The sequence below is a fragment of the Anolis sagrei genome, chromosome 1 (genome assembly GCF_037176765.1).
Source record: "Anolis sagrei isolate rAnoSag1 chromosome 1, rAnoSag1.mat, whole genome shotgun sequence".
NCBI lineage: Eukaryota > Metazoa > Chordata > Lepidosauria > Squamata > Dactyloidae > Anolis > Anolis sagrei.
Genome location: NC_090021.1, coordinates 18,867,275 through 18,881,124, shown reverse-complemented (window position 1 = coordinate 18,881,124; position 13,850 = coordinate 18,867,275). Strand labels below are relative to the sequence as shown.

The 13,850-nt window shown below is 38.2% G+C and overlaps 1 protein-coding gene across 39 annotated transcripts in view; it reads right to left on the bottom strand.

The window, feature by feature from the left end:
• NRXN1 (neurexin 1) overlaps positions 1–13,850 on the bottom strand; it is a 1,138,555-nt gene that overhangs the window by 972,979 nt on the left and 151,726 nt on the right. For 33 of the 39 annotated variants that reach the window (XM_067462984.1, XM_067462983.1, XM_067462987.1 and 30 more), the window contains one exon: positions 12,613–12,642. The exons of the other annotated variants lie outside the window; for them this stretch is intronic. In XM_067462984.1, the coding sequence (XP_067319085.1) occupies positions 12,613–12,642 (30 nt within the window). The remainder of the gene's footprint in view (positions 1–12,612; positions 12,643–13,850) is intronic. 39 annotated transcript variants of the gene reach the window in all.

Sequence of the window (13,850 nt, the reverse complement as noted above, 5' to 3'; positions counted from 1 at the left end):
TAATGGAAAAGCCAACATGCTCAATGTTCTTATCTCAATAACATCACAGGTTATATAGACTGCAGCTAGTTAATAGCTGCTGCATTAAATCACTACTGACCAAGAGGTCATGAGTTTGAAACCAGCCCGGGTCGGAGTAAGCTCCCAACCATTAATATTCTGTTGCTGTTGACCTATGCAGCCCGAAAGATAGTTGCATTTATCAAGTAGGAAACTGAGGTACCGCTTTATGCAGGGAGGCTAATTTAACTAATTTACAACACCATAAAACCTTCCAGCATCATTCAGAAGAATGAGGAAGTACTCCATCAAAGCATTCGGTGTCACAAGTGCACAGTGAAAAGGCAGCTCCTCCTGTGGCCAAAACTGAGCATACCCTCATGAAGCCGGAAAAAGCTGGAATGTTAAAATGTCTCTGTGTCTGTCTATATATGTTGTATGTCTAAATGGCATTGAATGTTTGCCATGTAATATGTGCATTGTAATCCACCCAGAGACCCCTGCGAGGTGAGAAGGGCAGGATATAAATACTGCAAATAAATAAATAAATATTAAGTGCATCTAATATCACACCACTCACTGCCTCCCAAACTAATATTCCAACTGATTTTGAACCTGATTCTAACTCTCCTAGCCACACAAACCCATTAACCCCCAAGCTATTTCCTAAACCTGATACTGCTCCCTCATCCCTAACCAAACATTATACACCAGCCTTTTCAAAGTCCAGAGATTTCAGCAATCACATTTCATTCCCAGCATCTCATTTGCTCACCTCTTCCTCCTAACAGAATCTAGCTAATATGCAGGATGTACATTATATCTAATAATCCCCAGGAGCCCCCGGTGGCACAGTGGGTTAAACCTTTGTGCTGGCAGGACTGAAGACCGACAGGTCACAGGTTCGAATCCAGGGAGAGGCGGATGAGCTCCCCCTATCAACTCCAGCTCCTCATGTGGGGACATGAGAGAAGGCTCCCACAAGGATAATAAAAAACATCAAATCATCAGGGCGTCACCTGGGCAACATCCTTGCAGATGGCCAATTCTCTCACACCAGAACAAACCTGCAGTTTCTCAAGTCGCTCCTGACACGACAAAAAAAAAAATCTCCTGAAAAGGCCAGAACAACACAGCTTACAATATTACTTTCCCCTCCCTCCCAAGACATCTTTGAAAGTGGCTTAATACATAGACATAAAATGTACAACAAAGTACCAATAAAGAAAATTGATTAAACTATACAGCAGCATTTTAAAAAAAACAAGCTAAGAAAGAATAATTGTTAAAAAAGGAAAGTGTACAAAACAGAAAACAAGGATAATGTAATCTTACTTTTGCACATTGCCATCAACTGTGCATTATAAGACAATGGAACAAGCAAAAGACATGAAACTGTTGATTCACATGTGGGGTGGAGAGGCAACCCAAGCTGTGTAGGACTTTAAGAGTAATTATTATCACCTTGAATAAATAAGGAATGAACAATGCTAACTAGTGCATAAACAACATGTATTAAATCTGTCCTACATGGGAAGCATGTACTAAATGTGTCCTAAAGGGAAAGAGAAATATAGCAGCAACCTTCAACACTAACTGGTTTATTTGAGCATGGACTTTCTATTCCCCTCAGGAGTTAGTATTACCATATATAGCAATGATATCATTCACAGAGTGAGATCAGAGAATAATTGGATAAAAGAAAAATGAAAACTGTGATCCTAGCTAAAATCTTCTCATGATGCTAATACATTTGGTCCTCTGTATCCACAGATTCTATAACCACAGATTCCATCATCCTTGGCTTGATATATATTTATATTTATTTTTCATTGAAGCATAGCATAATAGAGTTGGAAGAGGTGACAAAGGCCATCCAGACAATGCTTGGCTCGAGAGCAGTATGTGTGAAAAAGATCTTGGAGTCCTTGTGGACAACAAGTTAAACATGAGCCAACAATGTGATGTGGCGGCAAAAAAAGCCAATGGGATTTTGGCCTGCATCAATAGGAGCATAGTGTCTAGATCCAGGGAAGTAATGCTACCCCTCTATTCCGCTTTGGTTTGACCACACCTGGAATATTGTGTCCAATTCTGGGTACCACAATTCAAGAGAGAATGTGTCCAGAGGAGGGTGACTAAAATGATCAAGAGTCTGGAGAACAAGCCCTATGAGGAGCGGCTTAGGGAGCTGGGCGTGTTTAGCCTGAAGAAGAGAAGGCTGAGAGAAGATATGATAATAATGTATAAATATGTGAGAGGAAGCAACTTGTTTTCTGCTTCCCTGGAGACTAGAACGCGGAACAATGGCTTCAAACTACAAGAGAGGAGATTCCATCTGAACATGAGGAAGAACTTCCTGACTGTGAGAGCCATTCAACAGTGAAACTCTCTGCCCTGGAGTGTGGTGGAGGCTTCTTCTTTGGAGGTTTTAAAACAAAGGCTACATGGCCACCTGTCAGGGGTGCTTTGAATGCAATATTCCTGCTTCTTGGCAGGGGGCTGGACTGGATGGCCCATGAAGTCTCTCCCAACTCTAGGATTCTATGATTCTATAAATTGATCTGCTGAATTCCACAAAATATTGATAAAGGTTACATATTTTATTTGACCACTTTTCTTCACTAGGTCTGATTCGGGGCATTATAAAACTTAATACTATGTAAAACAAACCACTGTGGTAAAAAAGTATCTCCTTACTTTTTATCTCCCACTTTTGAAAAATGAATAAAATGCAACAAATCTTATTCTCATTCCAAGAGAACATAAGAGATGACATATGTGCTGAAATGATTTATGGTCTTGAATGGAAGACTACTGGACTTGGAAATTCGGAGGTAGAAAGTCACAAAGGTTAGCAGAACTGGGATTACTTCCAATAGACTTCTAGGACTTTTCCCTTTTTTTAAAAAAAGGCAAAAAGTTTTAGTGCATTCCCAAACAAAGTGGGACTATCCTTTATGGTTGGCAATAACCCAAAGAATTGTTGGCAGGGGAGAGGGGAAAACAAGAAGTGTCTAGCAAATGAAATGTGTAATAAATAGCCTAAAGGCATCAGATCCCATCTGATCTTGGAAGTTAGGCAGGGTGAGCACTGGTTAGTACTTGGCTGGGAAACCATCCAGAAATACCAAGATCTGCAAGCGATATTCTACAGGAAGGAACAGCAAAACTACCTTTGAGTATTCCTTGCATAAGAAAACCCTGTAAAATCATTGAAGTTACCTTAAGTGAATAGGCAACTTGAAGGCACAAAATAAGATTTTTTTTTCCTGATTTTGATGCAATAAGAAAATATATAGTATTCTTGGTATCTGCTGAGGTTTGGTTCAAGGACCCCTGTGATTATGAAAATCTCTGCCTGCCTATCCCATTATATATAATAGCATAGTAAAATGGAGTTCCTTATACAAAAGGGCAAAAGCAATGTTTGTTTTTTGGATTTTTAATAATATTTTCAAGCTCTGGATGGTTAAATCCATGGATACAGAGGGCTGGCTGCGTACTCCCAACACTTTTTCTGCAGTACAATTTTTCTCTTTACTTTTACTAAGAAATCCATGGGATTACACTGTAAATGGGCTGTTCAACTACACTGTGTTTATCCTGAAAGTTTGCCTTGGGCAAAACTCTACAGCAATTTTATATTCTGAATGTGGAAACATACCCCAGTATTTTGTTGTGGAAACAAGGATTGGTGCCAAAAATTAAGTTGAGACACCTTTTCGCCATGATAACTTCCAGGAATGAATTTTCCTTCCTAGGGGTAGATTACAGATAGTCCCTGAGTTTCAAACTTCTGACTTACAAACAACTCATAGGTAACAACTTCCTGTTTTCTCTCCCCCATTCTTAACTATGAGTCATTTGTAAGTCAGATGTTTGTAACTCAGGGACTGCCTGTAATCACTTTTAAAAAGAAGCTAGAGATTCTATTAACTCTATGGAATTCTATCTTGTGCATTGCCTTTTTTGAAAGTCTCACTTGTTGCATAGCAGGCTGTAAATCATACAGACTTTTAGATGTAGGACTACAGTTCACATCATTTTGTACCACTGAGTACACTGAATAGCGCATCTGGAAACTGCAGTCCAAATTCAACTGGCGGTACCCATGATTTGTACCACCACTATAAACTTTTGTGATCACAGTCAAAGTGAGGATGGAAATCATATTGGGGAGGGGGGGGTCATATTTCCAATATTACATTAGATACATAGCTCCTAATAGTAGAGGATAACCAACCAATTTTCAGAGATGTTGATCAGGTTTCACTGAAATATTGCTGGCAATATTTTGCGGCACCATGAGTGAACAGCAGGTATCAACCTCTAAAACAAACAAAGAAAACTATCTATTTTCCACTTAAGGTGTAGGGGATGGGGGTGGAGATGCAGTGTGCTCTAATGGTACACTCTTTCTCTGTGTCTAGCTACCAAAGTCTAATTTAAGGAGGAATTTTGTTCAGCCTTTCATCTTGGTTTTGTTGTTGTTTTTGAGTTGTTTTTGTTCCCATAAAGGCTCATGTACTTGTACTTTGGCCTTCTGATTGACAGTATTGCTATCTCACTCTGGTTTGATGGATTGGCTACTTCTGCAGTGACTCACATAGTAGCAACTCTGCAATTGAAAAATGGTCCTTATTCTCCCTTATTTAAAGATATGGCCACTCTAGCTTGGTATTGGCCTATGAGGTCAGGAACAAAGATAAATGAAAGATTCTTTGATCCCTCATGAACCTACCAGCATGGCAGCTAAGGTCACTTCTCCAAATGCCTCTTTTGTTAGGGACCATTAAGATAAATTCTTTCAGTAGTTTTCTGCTCTGCAAACTAATGTTTTCCCCAAAGAGAGCAATTAGGTACTTTCCTTACTGTCTATCATGCAACAGGAAAGTTATGCTTTATTTAATTTGATTTGAGGTGTTTAGATTTGTAACATTCTCTTTTCCTTATTGTCATTTCAATTTGTTGCTAGGATTCATTTTAACTTAAGCAATGCATTTAAAATGTTATACCTGCAATTTAATGGCACACTGACATTTCGATCTGAGTTTCTTGTTGTCATTGCAGTTAGATTTTAGTGTTGTTTGAATGAATAATTGTCAAGATACCTCAAAGTGATTTTATTTTTTTATATTAACATGTACTGGCCACTTTCCCACAAAAAGACCTTCAAATCAATATATAACAAATAAAAGATGTAATTACCTACATACACAATAACATGTCTGAAACAGCTGAGAAAATATAAATAATGGATGGAATCTGCAGGAAAACAAAGAAACATTGGTAGAACTTCTGTGTGTTAGATCTGCTAGAAGAAGAGTCAAAAGGGGGCTAGACAATGGATGGTATAATGATGGAGTTGAATTACACCAAATCAAAACTATCAGCCATAATGTAAGTGTAAAGTTAGGACAGGATGACAGTAGCCTTGAGTACTTGCCAACATCCCTGGACTGAGAGAGGGTTTGATTTAACATAGCTTCAGCTCACCTAACTCCCTCCACACAGCTGAATAAAATCCCACACTTTCTGCTTTGGGCTAGAATATATAGCAGTGTGTACTCACATAACCCAGTTCAAAACAGATATTGTGAGATTTTCTGCCTTGATATTCTGGGTTATATGACTGTGTGGAAGGGCCCCTAGTATTTGCTCAGCTGGGCCTTGACTACCATGTCCAGTTAACACCAGCAGAAATCTAAAACTTGTCTTCATATCTGAGGAAGGATCAATAAGAAGCCAGAGGCATTTGCCAAAAAGAATTCTCTGTATAGTCTGAGAGCTCAACTGAGATGTTATTTTCCATGGTTTTGACCATAGCCATTACTTGACAGTTTTGGGGCAGCAGTGGACAACTTCCCATGTTTTAGAGGTCATGCACAAGTTCCACTGGCTCTCACAGGATCATCCATCCCCTCACTTTTGAAACACTATTAATTTGCTTACCTTTAATATTTTATTTGTATTTAGACTACTCTAGATGCCATTTTGCAATGTTTTTAAGATGAATGTAGAACAGAAAACTATTCCCTATAGAATGCCCTTTCAAAGAGAAAATGCAGCCCATGTGCAAAGCTTTCAGTAGAATGAAAAAGAAGAATGAGAAAGAAATATTCCTTGGCACTTCACTCCTTGCATCTGATGAAGTAGACTCAAGTCTTAGAAAGGTTATACAATGGAGCCTGCTTTCTCTGCAAATTCCCTTTTGCATACAGATATCCCAGCCCAAAACAAATATGTCTTTGAAAGGCCATAGAAGTGGAAAAAAAACTTGACAAAATTGGTTTTTATTTCATGTCAAAAGCATTGCATAGTTTATCTAAAACTGATAAAATCGTTGATTTAAAACTGCTAAAATAAAGGGATCACAAGCTGCTAGACATTTTTAGACCAAAGATGGGCAACAGTGACTGTATTGTCTGTAGCTTTAACTAAAATTGGCATGACAAAGAAAGTGGTTGATGACATTGAGAATATGGTGGAGGAAACTTCCAAAGACCAGACAAAACTGCTATCTGGATATGAGGTTAGAACAAGACAGAAATGCTTGTTGAACTAAAAAAAAAAGGTATTGTGGATAAAAACATTGGAACAGAGGAGGTGGGAGATTAAATAGCAGGAAAATGCTATCACAACCTCTTAGGAAGCCTGCCATAGATGCAGGTGAAACGTCAGGAGAGAATGATTCTAGAACATGGCCATATAGCCTGAAAAGCCTACAACAACCAAGTGTTTCAGGCCATGAAAGCCTTCAACAATACATTAATTACATAACTAAATCTAAATTTCAAACTCTTTTCTTTTCTTTCACCTCCACCCCTGCAGAGACCAATGTATTGAACTTTCAAATCATCTATGGCTGTGCTAGCTAGAGATGATAGAAAATGAAGTCAAACAACACTCTCTGACCTAACATGTCCTGCATTGCTAAAAAAAATGTTTGGGATGGAACTTATTATTGTCAGTGCAATGTTGGCATCTAACATAGTGCAGCTAAGGGAGGGACACTGGAAAATTTCATTTTAAATTGCATCCCTTTAAAGTGGTTCCCAACTTTTTTTTGACCAGAGACCACTTTGACCAGGGACCACTCTCCAGCATTAGTACCAAAAGGGGTACAAATAAGTTTTTGGTCAGCTTTAGATTTGGTTTGGTTATTTGGGATGCTGATTCAGAAAATTGCATTGGATAAATCACATCAGCTTTAGTTTCTGACACAGAACATGTGTCACCCAGTAGTCACCATCTGCTTGCCCACAGAAAACCATATTTAATAACCCTTGGCACCATAAGAAGGTTTTATGAGACCAATATGGCTGCAGACCATATTTTAGTTCTTGCGGACCAACAGTGGTCCGTGAACCACAGGTTGGGAACTACTGCTTTACACACCATACCTTTCATTTCTCCTTCATTACTGTCATTTTTTTTACTATTAATTTGTTTTTCATTTCTAATTTCCACATTAATTACAATAAAGACCCAACCTGTCTCTTGGTGACTATATAACTTTGTCAGAATGTTTTTAGGCATTACACTCTCCCCCAAGGCAGCCAAACAGATTGGGCAAATGGCTCTTAATTTAGAATCAACAATATAGAGGATAATACCGCATAGCCACTAATCCACCCAATGCTTAAAGCTTAAAGTTCAGTGTTTTCCTGTCTTGTCAGTTGCAGAGCAATCCATGAACGTTCTCCCTAAAGAATGTTTCTTGAATGTAATAACAAATATCAAATCAATATGCTAATCAGTGGAGTGCAATACTTCTTGTCAGTTTCAAGAGATTTCATATCATTTTCTTCCTCCCAAGGGGAAAAAATATAAAAAATGTTTTTGGTCATTGGTTTCTCCCATTCAATTTCACATTTGCATTTGTTCTTCATAGAAATAAATAAAAAACAATGTGGACTATGCATTTGTTCCCTTAACCATTCATTTCAGATTAAAAACTTCTCCTTGCCATTATTTCTATATTATTATTTCTATGCTATAGGAGAAACCAAACTATAATTGCTAAATATTACAAATATCAATATCAAGTATGCTGGATGGCTTAAAATTAGTACAAAATAATGTAGTAAAAAACTTGCTCATGGAATTTTTCTACCTCCTTAAATATTACAAATAGTGATTTCACAAGTACATAAAGAGAGCAGTATCAATTGGTCACCTGTATGTTCAAATCACATCAGACCACTCATCGCCACAGAGCTTTTTCATGTTCCCTAATGTCAGCTCAAACTAAGCTTTCAAATGGAGACATCTGAGATACTGGGTTGAGTTATGCAACCCATATTGCTAATGAGAAGAGATATCAAAGTGTGTAAATGTATTTTCTATTACTATGGGAAAAGGTTGACAGTTGAATATGTCCTAGTATAATATAATAATATAGTATGCTATAGTAATATAATAAGTCAATACAAATATAACCCAAGCCAATGGAGATGAAATTGAGTATATGAAAATTGTCTGTGAGCAGTAATAGCCAATGTTGTTTGGCTGAAAGAAATAAGAAAATATTTCAGTTCCTCTTTTACTATTCAGTCATGTATACTGCAGATTAATATCCCACATTTTCCCTTCCATCCACAGCACAATATGCATGCAATATAAATTGTCAATAATTCTCAAAGGAATGCACAAAAACAAAGGACCAAAATACCATAAAAATAAGCTGATTCTTATTTTTGTTATCAAATGGGAGCAATTCTCACTGTAGTTTTCAATCTGACATTTCCAGTAACCAGAGGCTTCAGATAATTAGTCCAACCAACTAGCAGGACATAATGCTGCTTTCTCCCCGCCTTCCTTCCACATAGAAACCTCATTAAGCTTTCACAAGATGTGGCAGATGAATGGCATGGTCATAGGCTGATGTTACACTGGAAAAATGCTTTTATCTAACATTTTCAGTGTATGAAGATATGGGGCAAAGTCATGCCTAAATTAAGCTCATTGGAATCCCATTGATTTGGGCATAAAGTCTCAACACTTTATGTCAAATCATCTTTATCTCCAAACTAGAAGGTGCATTTTGATAAAGGGGATGAGTTTGTACTGCTGGCCTTGATCCAACTCACCGTCAATCCATCTCCCTATTAAGTAGTTTCCATTCTGAAGGTGCAACTGGATGCAGGATAACATGGAGCAGCACCCCTACACACTGAACAGAGTGTCACTCTCCAATATTTCACAGATGAAATCCATATGCATGTGACAAACAACATCAGAGTATGGACATGATGAAGAATACACAAGCTAACCAACTACTTCATCACATGACTGCTGAAAGTGTCCCACGTCGTTCCGCTTTGATGCAGGGAAGCTACCACCCCATGCCCCACATAGCTGGGCTCTTCCGCCAGCTGATCTCATGGGAGAAAGCATGGTGCACACATGGAGTGTGTGACTTCCCCCATTACAGTCAATGGCAACACAGGAAGCCTCCCGTATTGCCACGGTGGCATGCCAGTTCCGCCTTCCTTCACGCACGGAGCCAGCATGATGTCATCTTATGGGAGCCAGATACATGGGTGACCAGGGCTAGGTTGTGTGTGCCAATGATTTTAGCCCCATATGAAGATGTCATAGGTATGTCATACTTTTGCAGCTCCCTGAGTCTACTAGGAAAAATAAGATTGTATCCTCTTCTCTGCTCTTTCCCTCTGCTGAGGTAATTAAATGCAAACTACTTTTGCATTTTGAACTCGTTTTGCAGCAATGGAAGTAAGTTGAGAGCAAAGAGAAAAAGTAGAAGACAAAAACTGGACTTTTTAAGAGCATCTGGAAAAAGGATCAATCAAGACTGTCCCTGGAACAGTGGGGACTTGGAGGATATGTGGCACATTTTTACAAAGATCCATATTATATTATGCACATATTGGAAGTGATGGCACCTTCCAGTCCCTCCATGTCATTGTAGCTCTTCTACACTCAAATTTTGTGAAGGCACATTTATTTTGTCCCTTTCACGCCAATAACTCTGAGTAGATAACACTTAAATGTCCTACCATTTCTGCAAAGAAAACAATAATTACATTTTTATTGGAAATGTTATTTCTAAGATGGGGAAGGTGAATCAAAAATAAAGATGCAATGTTTTCTGGTGTGTCATCCCCCCCCCCCCATAACTATTGAATAGACGGGTACTTTCAACAACTTTCATAGCACTCAAGATTAACACCCTATTCATATTCTAAGCATATTATCACAGAGACTCAATAGAGATATACAGCTACTATCTTAATTTTTGTGTCATTGATATTTCAAGGTAGTAATCTTAAAAGTTTGTAACAGGCACTGGTTGTGCAAAGGGAGGGAGGTTGGCAAAATGCCTAGACTGTACTGTTCAGTGGGGCACAGAAGATGTAAGAGCACCATGTACAAACTTCCCTACAACATACAACACTTGAAATATGAAATATGGAAATGATTAGTAGGTCATAATAGATCTAGCAAACTGTAATGTGAAGTGAAGAGTGGCTGAAAAGTCCATGTCGCAGACATTAGGCAAAAATCCTTTTTCTTTCTAACAAGGCAAAACAACACCCAAACTATTGATTCATTTCCCTATTCAGATCAGTGGAGTAAAAGAGATTTATCAAGATTATACAATGGGTGAAATTGGTTTGCGACTTACCAAGGCTGCAAGAGGTTCCTAGATTGATTTGGTCTTGCACCAAAGGTAATATTCTTATACTGTACATACCATCATAACGCACCAATCAAACAACCAAAATATAAACATATATTTTTAAGAAACAGACACGTCTTCGGGTTCTCATGTCTCCTCTCCCACCACAACCTGTGTTTTGGCCACACAGTAGCCTATCCATGTCACAGGGAAATGTGTTGCTGAACTCCTGTATCAATATTCAACTCTATTTGTATTCAGACTTATACATCACTGCAGTTGGCCCTGAATCAAGCTTCCCCAGAATGTCACTATCTGGTGGCACTATGCTCGAGGCTGTCTCTGACAAATTCAATTTACATTTTGTAGGCACTGAGAACAGAATCATACCTCAGAAGGTGGCTTGAGGTCATCTTCCCTTCTCCAGCGCCTGCCTTTGACTGTTCTTCCATGCTGCTCCCTTAATCCTGGAAAGCCTCTCAGTATCCCTATCTGATACCGGCCCCTTCCCAGCTCTGAATTTCTCTGCACCAGGCATTTTCATCTGTGAAGCATTTTCCCAATCCCATATAATATATATCCTCATCAAAGCTGCCAGATACTACCAGTTAACCCTTACTTTGGACTTGGCAGTTCTGGTCTCTCCTTTTGCATGACATAGAGTTTGGAAAGCCATTGGCAAAAGGATGTACCACTTAGACATTTTGTACAATATCTTGCATAATAGTGGTGCAACAAGTCATCACATACAATTACAATAGTGATATTATTTCTATGCAATACATCCAAACTTTCCCTTAACCAGTTTTAAATCTGGACGTCTGAATCTATCCTGCTTTCATGTGTGTTTTTTTGTTTCTTACCTTGAGTTCCATGAAATATTTTACTACACAAAACGTACCTACCTCCCAGCACCACAGTGCATCAACACTAAACACATAGATTTGTACCACTCAGACATACTTTAAAGTATATAGATGACATTCAACAGAAAAGAGGAGAAGGTAGAAAGGAAGAAAAGCATGTAATACCTTTACTTTTACCTATGGATTTGGTGAAATGGTTCCATGAAGAAAGCATTGTCAGACAAAAGAGAGAAGAAAGAAGAGAAACAACAGTAAGAGTTGTGTGTGTGCAAATGCAAATGTTATCTCCAAAATATGAGAAGAGACAAAGCATGAAACGAAACATTGAAGACAAATGGAGATGCAACTGGGATTGCAGTTTGAGGACTGTTGCTTTCCAATCTTCAGGGCCATGCAGTAAAACACAGAAAAAAACAACCCATGCTTCATTTTCAAATGAGTGGCATAGATGTGACATGAACACTAAGGGAGAAGAGCTTACACAAGGTGATGGGAAACACAACTAATTTCATCACATTGCAAAATGTGTTCTTAGCATTTCAGAAGCCAGGAGCAATTGCTTTCTGCATTTTTTTCAAACAGCCATGCATTAATGCAAAGCAGGATTTTTTTTTCACCCTGGATACAAATTCTTTATATTTTTAAGTAAAAACTCACAATCTATCTGGGGAACGCAGTTTGATTTTCTTCATGATCATATTTTTAACACATAGCCATCTCCCAGCCAGATTCTTCTACCTCCACCCCCTTTAAATGGTTATTATATTGCAAGTTGGGTAGGGAAAAGAGTAGGAAATGAGAACAAAAGATCTAGGGAGCAAATCAAACAAAACCAGCAGTACATAGACAGAGCTATTCATATTTTAGAAGTACATACATATCTAGAGAAAAAGATACACATGACAACAACCAAAGAAAGAAAGAAAGAAAAATGTGACTAAGATTATGTGCTTATTTGCAGCCCAGTACAGCTCACAAGCATTTGGCCATCATTTGCGGTGATGGATTTTGAAGCAACTACAGATAAAAAAGGAAAGAAAAAAACAAAAGGAAAAAAATAACAATGAAAGCAGAGTGGAAAAGGAGCAGAACCCATACCTTGATCGCCCATCATCAAGTGCGCCAGACCTTAAAGGGAAACAAGAGCACAGTCAGCAATGAACAAGGGTGCACGGGAAGGTGGTATCGTCACAGTGACATTTTTTTTTAACAACGGGCTTGTGTCTCCTGTGAGATGTTTGCATTGCGCTGGAAAATTAAAACAGCATTTTTCAACCACTGGTTGGAATGCTTTTGGAGGTGGGAGGGGGGCAGAAGCGCAGTCAGGCTGCTGTTCTAACACAGAGTAATGCTGCACTGTTCAATTTCTTTTCTAGGTATTGAAGTTGGGCTGAAGACAAAAATAGTAAGGAAATAATTTTAAGGTCAATGAATTCTCAAAATGCTTTGATCTTAATCTTATAAGTACGTTGATGGTACCATCTCCCTAGGAGGACACTTCATCCACGGACTGTCAAGTAGTTTCAACTCCCCCTCCACCTTTCTAACCTTGAATTCTGTCAACCTGAGGAATGGGCTGGGTCTGTTCTTTTTCCCCTCATTGTAAATGAGCATTTCAAATAATTAAATGAAAGAATTTCTCTGTCACATTGAAATGAAAATGCAAGGGATGTTTCCTTATTTGTGTGAAATGTTCCAGCAGAAAAAAAATATGTTCCTTTGTAGCCAACATATTAGGCATCCAGTAGACAGAAGCATGTAACAACATACATGATAAATCAGGAGAAAGAAAGAAAGAAACCACACACAACCTCTTGGAATTAAGTACCTTCTCCAATTTAACATAGATGGCACTTTAAGTACACTGAGGTTGAAATCCATTTCTTAATTAAGACTTTCTTTTTAAGATTTTAGAGACCTGCAATTGAAATAATTCTGGCCAAAGCAAGTTCTCCAACCCATTAAAAATAATTAGCAAAATAACCCCAAAGAAGTGATGTAGTTCCTCTAAAATAAATCTGAGATCGGTCTTCTTATGTCCCTTTAAGTAGATCTTTAATTTGGCTTTAGGAACAAATGGTAATGGCAATTAACATAAGGGGGAAAAATCCCTGAAGGCATCATTTGGAAACTAAATGAAAAACATACTTCTTTTCTTCTGGAAAAAGAAATGTGCCGTATTACACACTTGCTTTTTTTAAAAAAAAATGGTTCACACAAAGAAGGTGTGTAACAGAATATGTTAACTTTCATTAGAAGATAAGGACATAATACAATACTTTATATTTGTAATTCACATTAGGCAGGCACACATAAAAGACATATAACACATTATC